This window comes from Marmota monax, unplaced genomic scaffold (assembly GCF_021218885.2).
Source record: "Marmota monax isolate L192 unplaced genomic scaffold, Marmota_monax_Labrador192_F-V1.1 WCK01_AAM20220418_F8-fsc00140, whole genome shotgun sequence".
NCBI classification, from domain to species: domain Eukaryota; kingdom Metazoa; phylum Chordata; class Mammalia; order Rodentia; family Sciuridae; genus Marmota; species Marmota monax.
This window is the reverse complement of record NW_026694256.1, coordinates 4,345,900-4,366,495: the sequence shown is the minus strand read 5'-3', so window position 1 is coordinate 4,366,495 and position 20,596 is coordinate 4,345,900. Positions and strand designations below refer to the sequence as shown.

General features: G+C 36.1%; 1 protein-coding gene across 3 annotated transcripts; it reads right to left on the bottom strand.

The window, feature by feature from the left end:
- Positions 1-1,739: 1,739 nt before the first annotated feature.
- Positions 1,740-19,310, bottom strand: Smpdl3a (sphingomyelin phosphodiesterase acid like 3A). 3 transcript variants are annotated; one of them, XM_058586262.1, is made up of 8 exons: positions 19,293-19,310; positions 13,930-14,143; positions 12,749-12,893; positions 8,206-8,302; positions 6,327-6,496; positions 5,792-5,972; positions 4,081-4,205; positions 1,740-2,356 (listed from the first exon to the last, which is right to left on the bottom strand). In XM_058586262.1, the coding sequence occupies exons 2-8, from the start codon at positions 13,941-13,943 to the stop codon at positions 2,027-2,029; spliced, it is 1,062 nt and encodes a 353-aa protein (XP_058442245.1). In that variant the 5' UTR covers positions 13,944-14,143; positions 19,293-19,310; the 3' UTR covers positions 1,740-2,026. The 3 variants fall into 3 exon arrangements, with proteins under 3 accessions (XP_058442245.1, XP_046322962.1, XP_058442246.1); XM_046467006.2 differs by lacking the exon at positions 19,293-19,310 and adding an exon at positions 19,025-19,257; XM_058586263.1 differs by lacking the exon at positions 19,293-19,310 and adding an exon at positions 13,218-13,236 and having other exon boundaries at positions 13,930-14,069.
- Positions 19,311-20,596: the final 1,286 nt, after the last annotated feature.

Below are 20,596 nucleotides of genomic sequence, written 5' to 3'. Positions count from 1 at the left end.
CTTATGCACAGAATTGCTCCAAGAAAGAGCAATTCAAATAAGGGATTCTATACAAAGGAATCCTTTTTCCACAAAAGAATAGATAGCTCATCAGTAATTGAATTAGTGCTATCTTCCCTTTCCTTAAATGTCCACACATTTGTCTAGCATTGTACCGGCAGGGAGGTGGGCAGATGACACACTTCTATAAGCAAGTCATATTTATTCCTAACAAGTTTTAAATATTGTAGAAATAAAGTAATAAAGTGAGTTTGAGTTGGTTTGGCTTCTTTCTTAGGATACCAATTATTTTGTTAAAGAAACTTTCATATCCTCAATATAGAAATAATTGTAATGACAAAACATTTAATGAGATGGAGGAGTCCTTAGGTAGTCCCAGCTAGCAGTAATGCACAATGATAACCTGTTGCTCTACCCTCATGCCCTTCTCATCATTCTTCTCCTTTCATAATAATCCCAACTCCTTCATAATATACCATCTGCCAGTTGTTCCAGGTAAAATCTTCTTATTTTGTCTCTTACATCCATCTCATCAACAAATCCTGTTGCTTCTCCTTCTAAAATATATCATGAACTGGGCTACCCTTCTCCTCTCCCACCATCTGAGTCCAAGGATCCCTCTCAGTCAGACTACTTCAACCCTCAGGTGCTTTCACTATAAGTCATTCTCCATGGAAGAGCCAGATCATCATGTTTAAAGGCTTAACTTACATCTTTCCTTATAAAGAGTATACTACATATTATAAGATTTTAATAGGTATTAATATATAGAAAAATAGAGCATTATTTATATAGCCATTAGTTAAATCTCCCTATTTATCTCTTTTCAAACAACTCTTCCATTTGCCATAGCCCATATATTCTGTATTTCATATCTATTTTAGTAATACTTCTTTTGGTCTACTTCACTTATCTCTAAGATATAAATGCTATTTTTGCCTCCCTCCTTGTTTTTGAAATGCAAAAACCTTAAGTTTAAAGGTCAAACTTTAAGTTTGATTTAAATGGTAATACTATATATTGTATTTACCATTTTAAAACATCATTATGCTTAACATCTATCCATATTCATTTTTACTTCTCTATAATATTCCATAATAAACCACATTCCATTTATCCATTTTCCTGTTGATATATATTTAAATAATTTATAGGTTTTGTTTATTGTTATATTTAAACAATGCTATCCTAGACGTTTTATACATGACTCTTAGCATTTATTTTTGAGATTGAACTCTTAAGCCTACCTCTATAACTAAGTTGCCAAGCAATAGAGAATTCCATTTTCCAAGTTGGCCTTAGAGAACTGACCAACTGATTATTTGCAGTGGTTCAGTTCTTACAGAGTTTATTGGTGGCTCCCAGAGTTAGAGGACCACCAGGGGTACCACCTTTAAGGGGGACTGTCTCACAACTTTGTCATCTGATGAAATTAATGATGAGAGCAAGTCTCAGATTTTATTCAACAAGAAGTTTCAGAAAGAGCTGTCACCTCTACTGTTAGCCAAATGAAGTCCCAGCTTTGTGTTTATTGCATAAAGTCAAAAGCACAGAATGAAGAAAGTTGGGCAGAGATGGCTCTAATGAGACACTGGTGTTTTCCCAAGAGTAGACAGTGCATGGAAAACAATATTTGCATCAGTTTACACATGAGATGTAAAACAGTTTGAACCTCAATTTACATATGAGTTTTTAACAAGTGAATTAAAACTGAAAATCATATTAAAAACACTTCATGCTTAGAGAAAAGTAATTTGCTTTATTTTATGATTGACAATTTCAACAAGAATATAAATTAGATATAATTATACAAACTGGAAAAAGGATCTTTACATCCAAACATCACTCTATTAATGGGCACTTTAAATGTATTTAATAAAATAAAATTAGATTGTTATGGATATCTACATATGGGAATCACAAGAAAGAAAGCAAAAACAATAATTCTGTTTGCCCATTCAGTAATTCACAACAATTTACATAACAATTCCCACAACTGATTTCAAAAACAGAAATGTTTTATTTTCTATGAACACAAACTGTGGCCATACTTTATATAATATTGCTTAAGGCAATCTACATAGGAAACATAATCAAGATTCATAATTGCACAAACTTGCAAGGCCTTACATTTCTTATCACAAATTATACTGCTGTCATAATTCACAAAGAAGTAATTGTAGTATTTTATGAACTGCTTACTGTCAGGGACTGCAAATTGTTTAGCTAATCCATATAAACTTTTTGGCTGCAAATCCTCAATGTCATAGGTCTGAGTTAGGATATATTCCAGCTTCCAATTGGCATCTCCCTTTAGATTTGCATCTGTCAGATTCAGATAATACTGCAACATATCCTAAATTTAAAGACAGTAACAAACTTGGTTCACTTTTATGGCATATGAAGCATTACAAAATATGAAGAGTGCTTATTAAGATTTATGTGACGTTTTTAAAGTTGTTGTCATTAAAATTGGTTTCAAAGAAAATGCTCAATAAAATCTGTCATCACTTTTTAAATTTTAGAAATTATAAAAGGATATATAGTAAATAACCCAAAATATAAAGAGAGATGTACAAAATAAAAATTTTTAATTTCATTTAATTCACACAACTCAAAGGTGACTACTGCTAACAGCTGTGTGTAGTATGGTAGTGTGCTAGAGGCTGCTCAAGCCAGCTCACAAAAGCTGACTGAAGTGTTCAGAAACATTGGAAAGTCAGACAATGTCACTTTGGTACCTTGAAATTGTCCACGACAGGAGTTATTTCTATCTTGGAAATCAACAAACACTACAAATCAAGGCACTAATTTTCCCAGTGAAGCAATAGCTAAATGTTTTTCAGCACTGCAATGTACAAGTTTTGTTCTATTCTTTACATACAAAACAAAGATAAATATTTAGAAAATATATGTCTATTTTGACTTCTCAAAAAAAAAAGGAGTCATACTATATAAAGTATTTTGTACTTTTAAAATTAATGCAAATTAAGGGGAATCATTCCATGTCAGCATATCAGTATACACACACAAACATACACACACACATATAATTCATATAGGTTATATATATATATCATATATATTCATCTATGTACATGCATAGACATGTATGGGTATGTGTATATATCTGAGGTTCAGATCCAAAAGCATGCAACTAACAGTTGTAAAAGAATTTCTTTGAATTAGTTTATCAATGTTTTATTCTCCATTTAATCGAACATATCTGAATGAAACCAGATTTTTGTTGCCCTATTTCCTTGTTATTTTAAGGAATAAAAGAGTTATACCTTATTTAAATTTATTTAGGGAAAATGCAATTATATAAACAATTGCTTTACTAGTGGAAAAATCTTTCAAATTATATTTGTAGAGAGAGGCAGTTACCCAAGCTAAAGTACCTATAACCTAAATGGCCATCCTTTTGGTGCTATATTGTTCTAAAGCAGAGTCATGAATATGCTCCAGAGAACTTTTGTCTCAAAGGCAAATGTCAAGTTTGAATTTTTTTCTTTACAAAGATTTGATGCAAACATGTATTGAGCACTTAGTATGAGTTAATCATCTCTCTAAGTACTTCACATAGATTTGTCCATGGAATCCTCACAGCTACCCAGTAAATTCAGGCATATTTAATTCCCACTTTAGGGATAAATAAACTAGAACATAGAGAAGTTCAGTAATATAGCCCAAGAGAAAAATATGATCCCAAAGCCTACACTCTTCTTTATAGTTATGCTTTGGAAAAGTAATTAATATGGCTTAGCAAAAAATTTCAATTTGCATCCAAGTTCATAAATAAAGCACTATCCAATGAACTCTTCAGTAAGTGTGAAGTCCTTAGAGAGATAGATATAGTTCCCAAGACTAACCTCACCAGCCCACACTTAGAAAGTGCTGACATTCCAAACATAATATATATATGTATATATCATATATATATATATATATATATATATAATGAGACTGCAGCATAAAATACATCGCACAAGGCTGTGCTGAGAATCATTCAACTAAAATAAAGAAAATTGCAAAGATATGCATAAATATGGGGTCAACTCTGAAATCATGCCAACTTACCAATAATGTATAATCACAAGGCTTATACTGAAATAATCGGACACCAGGATTATTAGTTTCTTTTTCTAAAACACCCTTTACTGGTGTAACAGCAGGAGCCACAAACAAAGAATTTACTGGACTTCCTGGAGAAAAAATATGTAAATTTTCTTTTAAATTGAGTTTAACTATATTAAAAATAGGAATAGCTTCCAGGTTAAGAGATTAACAGACATAATAGACAAATGATGTATGATCATTGATGAATCCTGACTTGAAACAATTATAGAGACACTTTTAAGAAAGCAAAAAACTCATAATATCAATACCAAAGAATTAATGTTGATAATTATGGTTCTATCAATTCTCCATATATTTTATAATGAATTCAGGAATACATAGGGCTGACATAAGATCTGATGTTTGATTTCACTTTTCAATACTTCATTTTAAACACTGAAGTGTACATATGCACACATACATGTATGTATGTATTCATGTATGTATGCATATGTATATACATATATATATATACAGTACAGATTTATATAAAAAGCAAATGTAGCAAAACCTTGATAGATGTTGAATATGAATGATAAAATCATGAATATAGATGTTTGTTGTATCATTCCCTCTACTGTTTTATATATTTGAAAATTTTCATAATAAAAAATGTTCAAGTCTATCATAGGAACACACACAAAAACTTTTGGACTAGTTCATTCTGTACCTCTACCTAAAACCATATACCACTATTTATATACTAAGAATTTGACTAAAGTGTCACAATGTTTGATTATCTGTTATAAAAGTAAATTTTTTTCTGAGTGAAAAAATTTTCTCAAATGCTAGAAAGTAATCATTTTTACCAAGCTAACTCATTTTAGATGAGAGGTAAACATTTGAAAATTCTTCCCCAATCATGAAAGAAAATGCACATTGATTTTCCTTCGGTCTAGCATAAAATCCGAACTCTGATGTTTTAACTCTCAGTGTCCTGCTAGAGCTTCTTTCCTTTTCTTTTCTTTTACTGCTGAATAAGCAAGAATAGCAGTTAAGCACCTATAGGTAAGTCATTGTGTAAATTGTGCTCAGATTTTTAAATTATGAAAAAGAGAAATTTACCTCAATTTCTTTTTATATGACAAGTTATTTTTTTAACTTGTCATATAAAAAGAAATTGAGGTAAGTTAACAACAGTAATATCTTCCTAAACTCAGGTATCTGAAAGAAAATTGGAGTGAGCTAAGCATTTCAGGTATTTTTATGTGGACATCAAACAAATGATGCTGGCTCTGTGCATCTAATAGGAGCTTATAGTGCAGAAATCTAATTACAGGCCTAGTCTTTTGATTTGGACATTCACCATATAACCATTAAAGGTATTCACAAAAGGCCAGTGCTGACAGGTTTTTTTAATCAAAGATTCTGAGTTCCTGAATCAGTAAACTTACTGGATAGTCACTGCTTTACTCCAGTATCTTTACTGATCAGATGCAGCCAGGTACAGTAGTGCATACCTGGAATCCCCATGATTCTAGAGGCTGAAGCAGAAGGATCACAAAGCCAGCCTCAGCAACTTAATGAGGTCCTAAGCAATTTAGCAAGACCCTGTCTCAAAATAAAAAATAAAAAGGGCTGGGATGTGTCTAAGTGGTTAACCATCCTGAGTTCAACTCCTGGTACCAAATTAAAGAAAAAAAAAAAAACTGCAAACAGAATGTCACACTACCTTTTTTATCTGAAAGAACCATAAAGCTGTCTTTGTGATTATGTCCATAGAATTGTCCTGCAATGATATTGCTATATCTTCTAAAAATATCTATCAATTTCTCATTGTAGTATTGTCTCATTGCTGTGATACCACTCGAAAAAGGCAGATATCCTACTGGAATATGTGCAATGATGTACACCTGGAAAAAGAAATGCAAGAAAGGCCTTATGAGACTCTTTTTGCACATTTATCATAACTAAATGATATTTGGATACCCAACATTGAAAGTATATTAATTAAAATTCAGAAATCAAATATACCAACTCTCCTATTTATGACAAAAGAGAGAAAATTATGAAATTATTAAGTTCACTACATCTGCACTTGCCTCATTTATACTACACTGTTGATAATATATAGTAACTATGACCTTGATCTTAATTTTTTAAATCTTTAAATTTTAATATCATCCTTAATATCTGTGTCTGGTCAAGTCAATAAATAAACAAATTTAGCCTTCTGTTTATCCATGATTTGAGTCTATGGGATCTACCTTTTCCTTATTTTGCTGCGAGCTGTTCAGAGTATCTTCTAGCCATTCAAATTGACTTGCTGGGTCAGTCTTGTTCAGGGTCATGACATTTGGACCATAGTACAAGTTTGTGTTTAGACTGATGATCCTAAGGTTTGGATTACTTGTGACTTTCTGTGAATAAAAACCACCTGTAAAAACAATTTAAAAAATACATCTTAGAAATGCATATATATCAGGAAGCTTAGACCTGCCTCTCACTCTTTAAATAACAATCGATTTAACAAACATTTCTTGAAAACCTGGTATGTGCCAAGGCTCAGTGTATACATACTGAGGATACAACAATTGCAGCCAATATTCAGATGAAAAAATAATTAAATGTTTGGGTATTAATTAATTAGACTGAATTTTATAAAAGAAAGAGTTATATATCAACCCCTGATTGAATAGGATGGAGGAGTTAAAATGAACAATCGTGAAATATAAAATCTAAATAATGCGAATATACCGAGATCTTGCTAGAGACTACTAAAAAAAAAAAAAAAATGTCAGATAAACCAGAGGTGTTACAGTCCCCAGTGGAGGAGAGACTTAAAAGTTTGATCCCATTCAGGCCTCTGAACTACTGGGAATCATCACTCATGGGTCTGCTGCATTGGTGCTTCCGGAGTTAGATAGTAAGAGCTTGGGCGAGCTTTCTTTGCCCACTCACAAACTTTCAATGACTGATTGCTACTTCTTTAATTTCTTTTTCTCTGTAGCCAGAACACTTTATAATTTTCACTATGGTAGTAGTAGGGTTGTTTTTGAAAAGCTGTCCCTTATTTCCTAGTAGTAGAAGATGACAGCAATTCTCACTTTGGGCTCTTAGTATGATAAACTTTGAGTTCCTTCAAATCACTATTGCTTTTAAGACTTTCATTGAAAGCCTTTTACGATGTTCAACTCTAATCTCTAAGTGGAAGTTAGATAATCATGGTTGAAGTGGATATCATTGTACAACTCATATGGCTCTTTCTTAGGACCAGCATTCCACGTCAGCTCTTTTGTGCCTTCCTCTCATTGTGTTGAGCTGAGCCTCTTTATAATCTAGAATATCTCTTTAGGAATCTTGATTATTTTTATGGCTCTTCTTTCAATATACACAAGCTCTCCGTGGGTGTTTCAGGTTTGGGAGGATAGGACTAGATACCGTTCCCCAAATGAATAAGGTCCATGGCCTAATTCTAAGATAACAGGACTCTAAGTCATACATACTGTGATTAGTTGAGCATTAGCAAAAACAACAGTAAGAAAATAGTGGCAAAAGGTTTAAAGAAAATAGTGAAAGACAGACTTTGAATTGAGAGAAGTCCAGTCATTAAGTTAATAATTTTCTCAAAAATTTAAAAGACTAAAAGTTAAGTTTCACAGATCACCACTGCAGTGAAGTTGAGAAAACATCAGGGTTTACATCCTCGTGTGTTGGGAGCCAGTGGAGAAGGGACCTTCAGACAATACCCAGGAAGGCCTCACCAGGCACTTGCTCTACATGACTTTTCCAAGCACCTCAAGGTCCATGTGAAAAGCTTAGTTATTCTCACTTTGCCAACTGTTAGCATTGTAAAATATGCTTGCTGGCTAAACGTTAGCATCCTTTCTCTCTTCTCAATCAATTTTCCAATTGAAAACATATACTTATTTACATTCTAATTTGAAGCTCAGCTTTTGCTTCACGTGGAGCATCCTGATTGAGGGTGGAAAGGAAGGGATAGAGTTCCCTATAAGATAAACAAGTTCACATCACATGGCAACGTAACTACTCACCATCCTTGGCTCATCCAAGAAAACACTCAAGACTTAATTCTAAACAACATGAATAAAAAAGTAGGTAAAATGGGGATACTTTTTCACTTACCTTTCCTTAAAGTACTAATAGCTTCTTCATCTAGCCATGGTTTCCAGAGGTTGGCCACTGCATTGTACACTTCACTGGTGACTATAGGCAGCTGATCCTGACCACAAACAATATAATCCACATTGAAACTTCAAAGATATTAATTAATTAATTAAGCTTTAAAGGATTAATTAATTTATATATTACTTGAGTGTTGACTACTGTGTCAGGCATCTGTAGACACAGGCTGAACACTAGATAGATGATATCTTCAAGAAATTGATAACTTAGTTGGGGGAGGAGAGCCAAACGTAATCAACCATGAGACATTGTGCTACCACAGAGGTCCTGGGAGCAGAGAAGCAGGGATAGTCAAGTTAGAGAGGAGTGCAAAGAGACCAATCACACCCAGTTTTGCATGGTGACTTCATCAGGTTGACAAGAAAGGCCACCAAAACAAAACAAAACAAAACAAAACAAAAAAGGCTCAAACAAGGACCCAGAAGCACAGAGAGCAGTGCTACAAACAGAGAAAACTCCTGTTTTCATGTGGCCAGGGTCTATAGCATGGACATGGGAGTTGTGTTCATGAAACAGATACTGAAGACAGGTTGGAGCCTGAACATGCAGGGCCTGGTCTAGCATGCTGTGGGAACCAGAAAAACATGATTTAAGACTTTAACAAAGTCCTCTGAATGCTACAACTACTATGAAGGTTCTCAGCTCACTGAATAAAGATTTACAACCACATGTTTCTGACTTGAAGAAGTGTCTTAATGGCCATTTAAGTTATATCAATATGCTTTGATTTTTAAAAATAATACTTTATAAAATATAAAGCATTTTCATCTTCAAGTGTCTTTTTATTGTATCAATTTTCTTAAATCATTATAAAGTACCTTTGTTTTCCTGAAATATTATTAATAGTGACATAAACTCTAGGAAGAAAGAATTTTTAAAAGTGCTGAATAAAACATAATAAACCATTTGTGAAATTGGATAATAATTTCTCATGTTTAAAAAAATCTGAAAAACTTAAGCCCTATTCTTTATTCATATCATTTCCCTGAATACACAGCCTGAATAAACCTATATCTTAGAGGAGTCTCTTGTCAACATGGATCAACAGGGGAGTAGAAGAAGGGGATTGAGAGGGAGGGAGGCGGGATGTGATAAGGGAAAAATAATGGAATAAATCTGACCTAACTTTCCAATGTTCACATAAGAATATACTAGAGTAAATCTCACAATTATGTATATCCACAAGACACTAAAATTATATATAAAAAAAAAATATATATATATATATATATATATATACATATATTTAGAGTAGAGGAAAGGAAATTGTGGGTAGAAGGAGGGGGAAAGGGATGGTAAGTATTGAGGACTTAATTGGAGCATATTATATTCCATGCATTTATAATTATGTCGTTTTAACTGGAGACAATTTTTCAAAGCATATTTTAAGTTTGTTTAAGAGATCAGGGTCACCTACCTGAGAAATACACATAGCTTCTGCCAAACTAGATTCTGAGTTGAAATTGATAATAACAATAATGATGATATTAATAATAATATAAATCCATGAAGTATTGGATTTTGGTTTATTTTGGGTTGACTGCTAAAGTATAGAATGATGGTGGATAATCTTAAAATTGTAGCCATCCTTCAGTATCCACAGGGGATTGGTTTCAGGATCCCCCTAGGATATTAAAATCTTGAGGATGCTCAAGTCCTATATATAAAATGGAATAGAATTTGCATAAAACCTACACACATCCCCATATATATTTTAAATAATATCCAGACTACTTATAATATTTAATCCAATCTAAATGTCATGTAAATAGCCATTATTCTATGTTGTCCAGAGAGTAATGGCAAGAAAAAGGTATGTACATATTCAGTATAAAGTTATTTCTTTTAAATATTTTCTGAGAATTGGTTTATCTGAACATGCAGAGCTATATTTACATAGGACTGACTATATATAAAAATCACTCTAGATATTTGTATTTTAAATATGAGAAATATGAGCAGACAAAGTAGATAATGTATCAAGACAGCTGATAAATTCCCAGGTCTTCCCACCATCCCTCATAGGTCCAATTGTCTCTTGAACTGTGCCACCTTGTCAGTCCTTTTGGACTTTGACTGCTAACCACAGAGAAAGGAGGCATAATAGGAAGTGATAATCTTGGTACCACCAGTCTTGCCAGCATAGGAGTAAATGGGGACCACGATCAGACCACAACAGAAGGAACTCCTGGGTTGCCCACTGCCTCTGATGCAATGAGTGGGACATGCATCTCTGCATGCATGTTTATGGAGCTATGGTGAAGATTTATGGGATCTTCATGGAGAAATCACAGTTATCAAATTTATTTATTCTTCATATTCTTCAAAATTAGATCCCAGATGTCAGTCTTTGGGACAATGTGTTGAGGGGCTTTCATGTGACATTTGATATTTCTAAAACTGTGAAGTAGAAAGATGGTAGTTTTATAAAAAAATATTTTCAAATATAAAATCATAGGCTAGGATCTGTTGGTGTAGCTCAGTGACAAAGCACATGCTTGGGAACAGAGAGCTCTGAGTTCAACTGCCTTCCTCCCCAAAAAAATAAGCTAGAAAGTGAAACAAACAAACAAACAATTTAAGGTATGTGTGCAGCCCAATTTATCTTAGTTGTAAGTGTAATAGGATAAGTTGCATAAGTTAGCATTTGTAACTTTGAAATATTTTAAAATTTGACTTAATGAAAAGACAGAGGTAAAGATAAAATGAAACAAATCTTCAAAGAGTCAGAAAAAAATTGCATCCTGTGCCAGTCCTCAGTGCTACAAAAACCACCACTTCACTTAGTGTCCCAGGAAGCAAGCTGTTTTCTTTTCATATGTATCACTAATTCTCAGAAAAACTTTGCAAGGCAAGTATTCCCTCTCCTATTTGCAAATAAGTGACCTAGTGATAAGGGACATATGTGAGTTATGCAAGATCAAGCTCTTAGAAGCAGGGCAGGATAGAGATTTAAATTCTAGTGAATATTATCTGAACTCCCTATTTTCCAGTGTGCCTGTCACCTAAGGCATATAAAAATAATGTATGTAACTTCAGGCTCCAGCACATTATTTATCCTCAAGCTGCTATGCTGTGTAGTTTTAACATTCCAATAGTAATAAAAGTTGACCACTGGCTGAGAGGCTGGTTCACAAAGACTCACATACTATTAGGTCAAGATTGTAGGTGAAAGCCAAGAAGTCACTTGAAAGTAAAGTTTGTCCAACAATACAACTTTCAAAATCACTCTACTCAGTTTAGATAGCTAAATTATCAAAACTTCCACTTGCTATCCAATGACACAGATGGAAAAGATATTCTAAGTAGAGGGATAAATGTGGACAAAGTAAATCACATTTAGGAAATGCTGAGTGTGTCAGTCTGGCAAGAACAAGGGATATATGAAAGGATGTGGCTCCAAACACACACAGAACGGGGATAAAAAAGATCCAGAACGTGGGATCTGCAACTAAGTGCTTGTGAGCACTCAGAAAAGCAACTCCACATTTCTGGGCCTCAGTTTTCTTATCTATAAATGGAGAGTTGATCCAGACCAGGGTCAGCACACTCTTCTACAAAGGAAAGGACAGTGTATCCACCAGGCCTATGGTTAATATGTTGTCTGTGACAACCTTTCTGTTCTGCTGTTATAGCACAAAAAAAGCAACCACAGACAATTTTTTAAAAAGAGAGAAAGAATGGAAACATAGTATGTTCCAGTAAAATACATACAATGAACCAAATCTGAATCACAGGCCAGTTTGCCAAGCCCTTAACTAAACAGTAATCTCTGAGACATCTTACATCTACACAAATCTACAATTCTACAATACTCTAACAGGACCTTGTAACCACAAATGGTCCCAGCTGTTATGCACAGGTATCTTAACAAATGGCCACACTGAGTGGTGGGGCCAGGGCTACATCAGGCAATAAATAATCTAACATTGTTTCTGTTGTGAATCACATCTTAATTAGATAAAATGGATTTGAACATTAGACCTCCCTTTTTGATTGTTAATAGCATTTTATGTTTTTTGTTTTTAATCACAATCAGAGAGTATAGATCTCTATATGCCTAATAGAAATTCTGAAAAATACAAATATGTGACAACATTAATCTTCTTTTCTAACTCTGCCATGGGAATGCAAACGAATAAGAAAATTATTCCAGAAAAATGGAGAAACTAGAGAATATTGTAAAGGAAAACAGGGGTTAATTATCTACAAACCAGATAGATAGGAATTAATTATCTACATACTGGGTAATTTGCTTCTGAAAAACTCACTATTGACATAATTTTCTATGAATTATTTAAAATATCCTTTTAAAGTCCCCAAAGCATTTGTCCTGCTTTCTTTGATGTTTATCACAAAGAATACATTCTGCTTCCATAAGACCCATTCCTGCTCCCTACTCCTAGCTAGCTATTGTCATAATTTTGACACTAGGGATGGGAAAAATTTTCTAAGCATTTCTGGAAATTGATGTCACACTTACCTGTGGCCAGTAGTCATGATTGCCCAGGGCAGGGAAAACTTGGAGATTTGGAAAGAGACTCTGGATGGTCATTGTCATGTTAGAGATCACCTTGATAACAGTGTCTGTTGAGAGCTCAGGTACTGGAACATGAGGTGGACTATCCCTGAAAAAGAGAAAGAATGGTAAAGAACAAAATCCATCTTTGTTAAGAGTCATGAGACTTATGCAACTATACCCATCACTGCAGACTTCCACTTTTAAAAAGTAGACTACAGTTAAAGAGTTAATGTCAGGTGAGGTTTTAGGTGGCATGCACCTGTATCCAAGCTACTCAGAAAATTGAAACAAGAACATTTTGTAAGCCAGGAGCTTAAGCCTAGCCTGAGCAATATAGCAAGATCCCATCTCAACAAAAAAAAAAAAAAAAAAAAAGAAAGAAAAAGAAAAGAGAGAGAGAGAGAGAGTTGATAAACTACTCATCACCTACCTCTTCCCCACGGAGAATCCTATTAAAAAAGAAAAAGAAAAAGAACAAAAATGTAATGTGAGAGGGAAAAGAAAAACTGTAGTATTTGTAAAGCACACATTCTGGAGCCAAATGGCCTGAATATGTACACTTGGGCAAGGTATTTAGATGCTCAGTGCCTTCATTTTCTTAACTGTAAAATAGGAATAATAATGATACCTACTGTAAAAATTAAATAAGTTGCAATGTATAAATTAATTAAAACAGTCCACAGAACAAAGCAAACACACTACAGGGATTATTCAAGGTACTAGAAATCTAGGCCTCTTCATTCTGTTATGATGGATGGAACTAGCTAGTTGTTCCAGCCGAAAATGAGACTTGACAAAATTATCATCACATGTTAACTCCCATGTTGCCTTTTTTCCTCGATTATTTAATTAAGACCAATAATCACATTAATTAATACTTTAAAATATTCATGCAGGTGTGATGTTTATGGAATCATCTGTTTGTCAACACTGACATACTTCTAAAGTATGTATTATTAAAAAGAAAACAGGACTTCAAAAATAGTTTTATCTCTAATAATGTTGACTAATTTGATCTAGTATTTTTTAACTGAAATGGTTCTTAAAACAATTATTATTCTTATAAACGTCAATATTCATATGAAGTTTAGGATACTATAGGTAAGTACTAAGGAATTAATGATATTTATATGCTCACTTACCCCGTCCATATCATGAAAGATGCTTCTTGTCCTGAATTCTTAATAAAATCAAATGCTGACAAAATAAGTTGATATGGAGAATCACACAGGACATCTCCAAAAGGGCCAGGGTTGGAGGCATTTGCCCCTTTGGATGAAGAGCACACTTTGGTGTGGTCATCTGTGATGTGGTAACTAGGATCTAAGTGTAAATCAGTCACATGCCAGAACTGTCCTGTTGATCAGAAAAGAAATGCTGATAAATACTTTTCTTTTGGAATTCCCATACAAATATTTACATTAAGACTAGAAACAGTTTTCCCTCCCTATGATTAGAAAAGATTCAATAATTTAAATGTCCTTATACCATGAAGTTAAATACAATCCTTTCCTGTGAGAAGATGAATATTCAGAGAACATAGGATGAATATCCCACTTACATATGTCAGAACTAATGAGCTTATTAGCACAACTACTAACAAAGAAGAATTTGCCTAATGAAATTTTGGGGGACATCCTTCTGAGAGGTCAATGATAATATCATACTGTGTCTTAATAGCATGTCTCCTTACAGAATTTAAGGTTTGGGAAATTATTTACATTCATCTTGCAAAAAAACTGACACTGAAATATGTGATTTCTCAGAGTTACATGAATAGGTTAACTGCAGAATGAAGAAAGGTATACCTCAGTTAGTTTTTTATATAACTTTCTTCTCAACATTAAAGGAAAGAGCATAAATCTTTAACCATAGTCATATGCCCCAAGAGGGAATTCCCACAGATTCTTAAAAGCTATTTAATAGAGGTATACCTTCTATTATATACTTGTACAAAGCATTTATAGTATTACAGGAAGCAGTTGTTAAAGACAATGTTCCCTTTGGGTTTTCAGGGAGAAACCAAATCCATTTGATAACATGCCTGTTTGGAAATCATCTTAAGAAAGGTTACTTCCTTGAAGGACACACTAAAACAAAGAGTCATAGTAGATACCTCATTTTATTATTTAATATGTGCTAGGCACTGTGATAAGCAATTTAAATATACTAAGTTATTTCATTCTCAAAAGTATTCTATCACCTAGGAAATCATGTACCAGAAATTTGCTCAAGTACATACAGTTAATCTGAGCCCTCGTTTGAAGGGCCCCCAACCTTGCATCTATATAATTAAATTATAAAATCATTGATTTTTCTGCTTTCTTATGTTTATTTTTTAACTTGCTTTAACACTGAGAGGTTTTTTTGACACTTTATTATAGATTTAAAGCTGCCTATAATCAATAGGCAGCTTTAATGGCCATGGTTTCCCCCAATTTGGGTAAATACAAACACCTTCAGGACAATAACTAATTTCCAGAGTTGCAAAAGAAAACATTTCCTTTACTTTGATTTAATCTCTATACTGTTTTACTAAGCATATTCCGTGCACTTTTTCCTCAGATGAATTTGCTTTTAAAATGACTTTCAAAACAAATCTTCAACACACATGAGAACATAGGATTTTGAGTTCACTATGATTCCAATTAATTTATACCAGAAACACAACAGAAGTGTCAGAGCAAAAAAAAAAAAAAAGAATTTAAGCCTTTATTTATATAAACATAATAAAACTTAATACAGCCCAAAGCTGGAAAAATGAAGTGAAAATATGATTTTTTAAGATGGAAAGTATGAGTAATCTTTTTGATTGTTTCCTGCCAATGTTATTATTATCATTTCATAACACAAATTCACACCTAAGAAGTGCCAGACAACATATCTAGATGAACATAGACATAAAATAGTCCTCATGGTCAATTACTCAGTACTTAGTCACCATTTGAAAACATCTGCTGAGTAATTGATTTTATTCCATAATGCAGAAAATACCTTATCCTATATTTCCAGTATAGATTTGCTTTATCCTGTACACAAAGTAGAGATGACAAAGCGGTCACAATCATACTAGAGGCTGCCTTTCCTTGGACATCTCACTCTTGTGTAAACATGTATTTGTATTATTTGTAGAATATTAAGGAATAGCAAACTGTACAAAAGACATAAGTGCTGTGGTGGAGAGCTAAAGCACGGGTCAGATCACCTGCCTTCCAACACATCCTCCACCACCTACTATTTTGGTTGAGTGACCTTAACTGGTTTCATTTGTAAAGTGGGAATAATAATAGTGTCTGCTGTGAGGGTTGAGAGACTCCATAGCAGGAAAGCCCTTAGGAGGCGCATGGCACCTAGTAAGTACCACCTTTAGTTTGACTGTTATTACTTTATAATTCCAAAACTTTAATTTAAAATTGAACTTCCCTGTTGGCAAGTAAGTTAAAAATTATGGAGTACTTACTATGTTTCTCACATGTTTATGCTTTTTAATACTTTACATACATTAATTCATTATTCTTCTGCATTTTACAGATAGGGAACTAAAGTACACAGAAATTAAATCCAGTCACATAGATCTTACACAACAGAGCTGCCACATGAATTCCGGAATCCCACCCAGTGTTGCTGCTGCCCTTCAGAACTGCAGGCACTGCCTCCCTGTGTGTGTTCAGTCAAATATCCTCTCACTTGCCTCACACAAAAATAGGCAATGGCATCTATGTGTGAGATACTATGAAGAGTAAGTCCCACAAGAAAATTAATTTACTAAATTTGTGTAACCCAAGACTTAAAATGCAATTAAGAGAACATTTTTACGATGTAATCTAGTACCTAGTTTATATACCTCCAGCATCTAGAGTATGTTTGACCAACAGAGACCCTCAATAAATATTCTTTATATATGATGACATTTTAGGTCAAGGCCAATTTGGGGGATTTACTCAAGATCACATGATGATTCAGTAATGAAAGCTGAACTGGAGCCAAACTCCCCAGACTCCACTGCTCTTTCTACTACATGGCATTGCCAGACAGATAAATGAGGGGCTAATTATTTAGATTGACTAAAGGAAATCTTTAAATAGAAGCCAAGAACTCTGACAAGTTCTTAACCTGAGATTTATGCATAATGAACTCTGGATTAATTAGGGAATCCCTAATGAACTGTATTTAAAATGTGCTGTTTGTGTGTGTGTGTGTGTGTGTGTGTGTGTGTGTCTGTCTGTCTGTCTGCCTATCTGTATGTATGTATGTCTATCTAAAGACATGGACTTGGCCTGTGACCGAGCCCACGCACACACCAATCCCAGTTCCCTGGTTCAAAGTCCAGAGTGCTTAAAAAAAATATCCAAAAATTATGTGTGTATGGGTATGTGTGTGTGTATTCAACATTATCTAAAAAAAATGCTCAAAATCATACAAGTCTTTCAGTATCATTTATCCTAAAGAACCCACTGAACCTTACTTAGCTCAGATGTTGGGACATGGGGTCATTTATTGTTTATAATGTTAGTTCCTATCTACTAAATACACCAATAGGCCCCAGTTTGCTAAATCAAAAGCACTGGGGCCAAACAGACCCAGCAGAGCAGAAACTGAGACAGGGAATTTAGACATACAAACACAAAACAAGCAGGAGACAGGCATGGTAGAAGCTGTGGAGGTATCTAAGCACTGAGGGCTCAGAGGTAAAAAGGGGACACTTGGTCACCTCAAGCAGAAAACATGTAAAATACTACATGCTCAGAGAACCCCTAAGTCAACACTTCTCTGGCCTCTGGAATCCATTTACCTCTTTCCCTTCCTCTGCAGCTTCCCTACCAAAACAGGAAGAAGTGAAGAGAAGCTTCACATCTTATCCATAAAGTTTTCATGGAGACCCTGGGCATCAATCATTAAAACCAAAAGGTGAGTTTACCATTGGTAGGGTTCAATAATTTCAACCTGAGACATTTTATCTGAACATCCCATATAGCCACATAGTTAACATAACACAACACAACTCCAGCAATAATAAAAGCAGAAGTCATCATCATACATCAACATTTTGGGGACGATTTCTGGTTATAACTAACATTTGTCAATCAGAAAAACCGATTTACAGTTCTTAACTTCAAACTGCCTGACAGCAGAGTCAATAGCACTTGGCTTTGAGATAAAAAGAAGACACTTTCCTGAGAGCCAAAGTGTTCCTGAAATCCTGTGAGTGGAGAGAGCAAGCAAGAGTGACACAGAGAGGGGGGGAGAAGACCGAATGTTGAGCACTAAGCCTGCTTCTGAGTCTCAGGGACTGCTAATCCCCAAACAGAACACCTATTTTTTTTTCTTCCCGCCCCCCGCCCCCCCACACGCCACTACAGCAATTATTTTAAAAGGGAGTCAGGGAGGTTAGCTTCCTTGATTTTTGAAACTGAAGGCTCAAAAGGCATTGTACAATCTCTCACCCTTTATTTAGTCTAGACTGGCTATAGCGTCATCCGAACCCCCTTAAGAGTTTGTAAAACACTGTTGAGCCTCAGCGTTGCAGTTTCAGATTCAGGAAGTCTGGCGTGACGCTGAAATTTTCCATTTCAAAAAAGTTTAGGTGCTGCTGATACTCCTGCTATTGTTCGGGGGCCACACTTTGAGAAGCCTGTTAAAACAGGCACCTCATTCTTGGTTGGAAATGAATAAAACGGGCCCGCAGTTTGGTAGACCAAGGAAGGGGGAGCGCAGCACCGAGAGAGTGGTCGCTCTCTGGCTGAGTGCATGGCAGACAAAGCCAGCGACCTCACTGAGCAGGACAGAAGATACCACTGAAACTTACACCCCTGAAGTGAGAGGGACACCTCTGCGTGGCCCCCTGCGCTCTGGGCTGTTCAGGGACACCAGGAGTGGCCGACACCTAACAGCCCGTAACTTTTCCAGCCTTCCCCGGGGCCTGGCCACCGAGACGCAGGATGTAAACAAACGCCCGACGGGCGGAACCCAGTGCGCCCGAGGGAGCGCCCCCGCCGGCGCGGACATTTCCCGGCCTGCCTCGAGTTGCCGGCGGGTGACCCGATTCCCGGCTTTGGCCGCCCTGCCCTGCCCTGCCCTGGTACACTCCGCGGCCCACTCAGCGCCGTCGGGCCGCACTCGGGTGGGCCGGGACCCAGGTTGCCCGGGCCTCTGCACAGCGCTCAGCTGCCGCGCTCACTTTCCCGACTTTGCGGAGCCCTTTGGCCCGGCGCCCTCCGAAGCTCCCTGACGACTCACCCACAGCCGCCACGGGACACCCGCCGCCAGCGGGAGCCAGGGGCAGCCCGAGGCCCGGGCGGCTGTGCCAGGCGGCCAGCACGCAGCAGAGGAAGGCGCCCAGCAGCGCCATGGCATGCCGCGGACCCGGGAGGCTCAGGCTGTCCTGTCTTGCGGTTCCACTGGGACCGGCAGGCCTGGGGGTGGGGAGGAGGCAGAGGAGGCGCGGGTGTAGACGCCCAGCCGATCACGTGCATAGAGATTTCCTCAAGGAGTCGGTTCGCCTGACCTTCAGCTGCTGTGTTGTGATTACAAGCCGTCTTGTTTCTTAGCGTCAGTCTGGGAAAGAATGCTCTTGGGCCAACCCCACACACATCATCTTCCTCAAATGCCATCAGGCCCTAAATAGAGGACGCTGCTTAGCAAAGGCCTTGCAGAGAGCCCTGAACTGTGCTTTGATCAATCTAGGCCAACGGAAGTTTGGGATAGCGCAGTAGTTCTCAAAGTGCGGTTTCTGAATCAGCAGGATGAGTAGTAGCACCTGAGAACTCTAATTAGAAAGGCAAATTCCCAGGCCCCACCCCAGACTTAAAGAATCAGAAACTCTGGGAGGGGAGCCCAGCAAAGCGTGTTTTCACACGCCTTCCAGGTGGTAATTAATTGTCAGTGATGCTTGAAAACCTCTGCTCAAAGGCTCCAGGTTGGATTGTATGTATGTATTACAACTGACACCGTTGTCTCTGAATCGTGCAGTATGAATTCTGGAGATGTATGGAAAGAATGAACAGAGGCAGCTGATTTTACACTTCCAAGAAATTTTTTAAGACACTTTCGCAAAGATGTCAGAATCTGCCAACTGTGTTGAGGCACATATCCTGTGCTCTTTCTCTTACCATTTATGAGGGTGCTGATCTCTCTAAGATAATGCTAATAGTTATAAGTCATAGAATTTCTTTGGATAGGAAAATAACATAAGAATTACTAATCTCATAAAAAATATTGTACAGTGTATTTGTTTCCCATCAGAGAAAATCTTATTTTGCATCCTGTGTAGTTTAATGAAAGTGTGTCTCCGGCTTGAAATGGGAACCAGAGCACCTTATTTCTCAATTTTAAGTTTGGCCAGGGCAGCCAAAACCCAGCCTCAGCTTCCAGATGATTCAAAAAACAGTGCTTTCCAATGGCAGATAAAATGGTCCTTGCAGTTTTTCAGTTCTTATCCTGTGGAGTATGAGGGAAAGTGGGGCAGGAAAAAGGAAAAAAAAAATGGTGAATTTGAGAGAATACCTTCTTTTTTTTTTTTTTTTTAAAGATAGGAAAAGGGAAAATTATAAAAATATTGATTTTTTTTCTCGTGTTCTCCAATTTTCAACACACTGTACTTGAAGTAAATTGGTTGTGAAATAGTTCAGTTAGTAAACATAAAATAAGTCTTACCTATTTTGAAACCTACAAAATGTTTGCACCCCTAAAAAGATATTAAAATTAAAAAGTAGAAGTGTTATTTTCTTTCGTTTTCTTATTTACTCTAAAGCAGGCAGCTATAGTGTCCCAACATTCCTGGCAGTGCTCCTCAAGCTTAGGCCTTTATTT

Coding starts and splice junctions, on each gene's coding strand:
- Smpdl3a (XM_046467006.2), bottom strand. CDS start 19,136: ATGGCGCTGCTGGGCGCCTTCCTCTGCTGCGTGCTGGCCGCCTGGCAC. Junction 12,894..13,929: donor TCTTTCATGATATGGACGGG/GTAAGTGAGCAT, acceptor TCTCTTTTTCAG/GGATAGTCCACCTCATGTTC. Junction 2,357..4,080: donor CTTGTGATTATACATTATTG/GTAAGTTGGCAT, acceptor CTTTAAATTTAG/GATATGTTGCAGTATTATCT.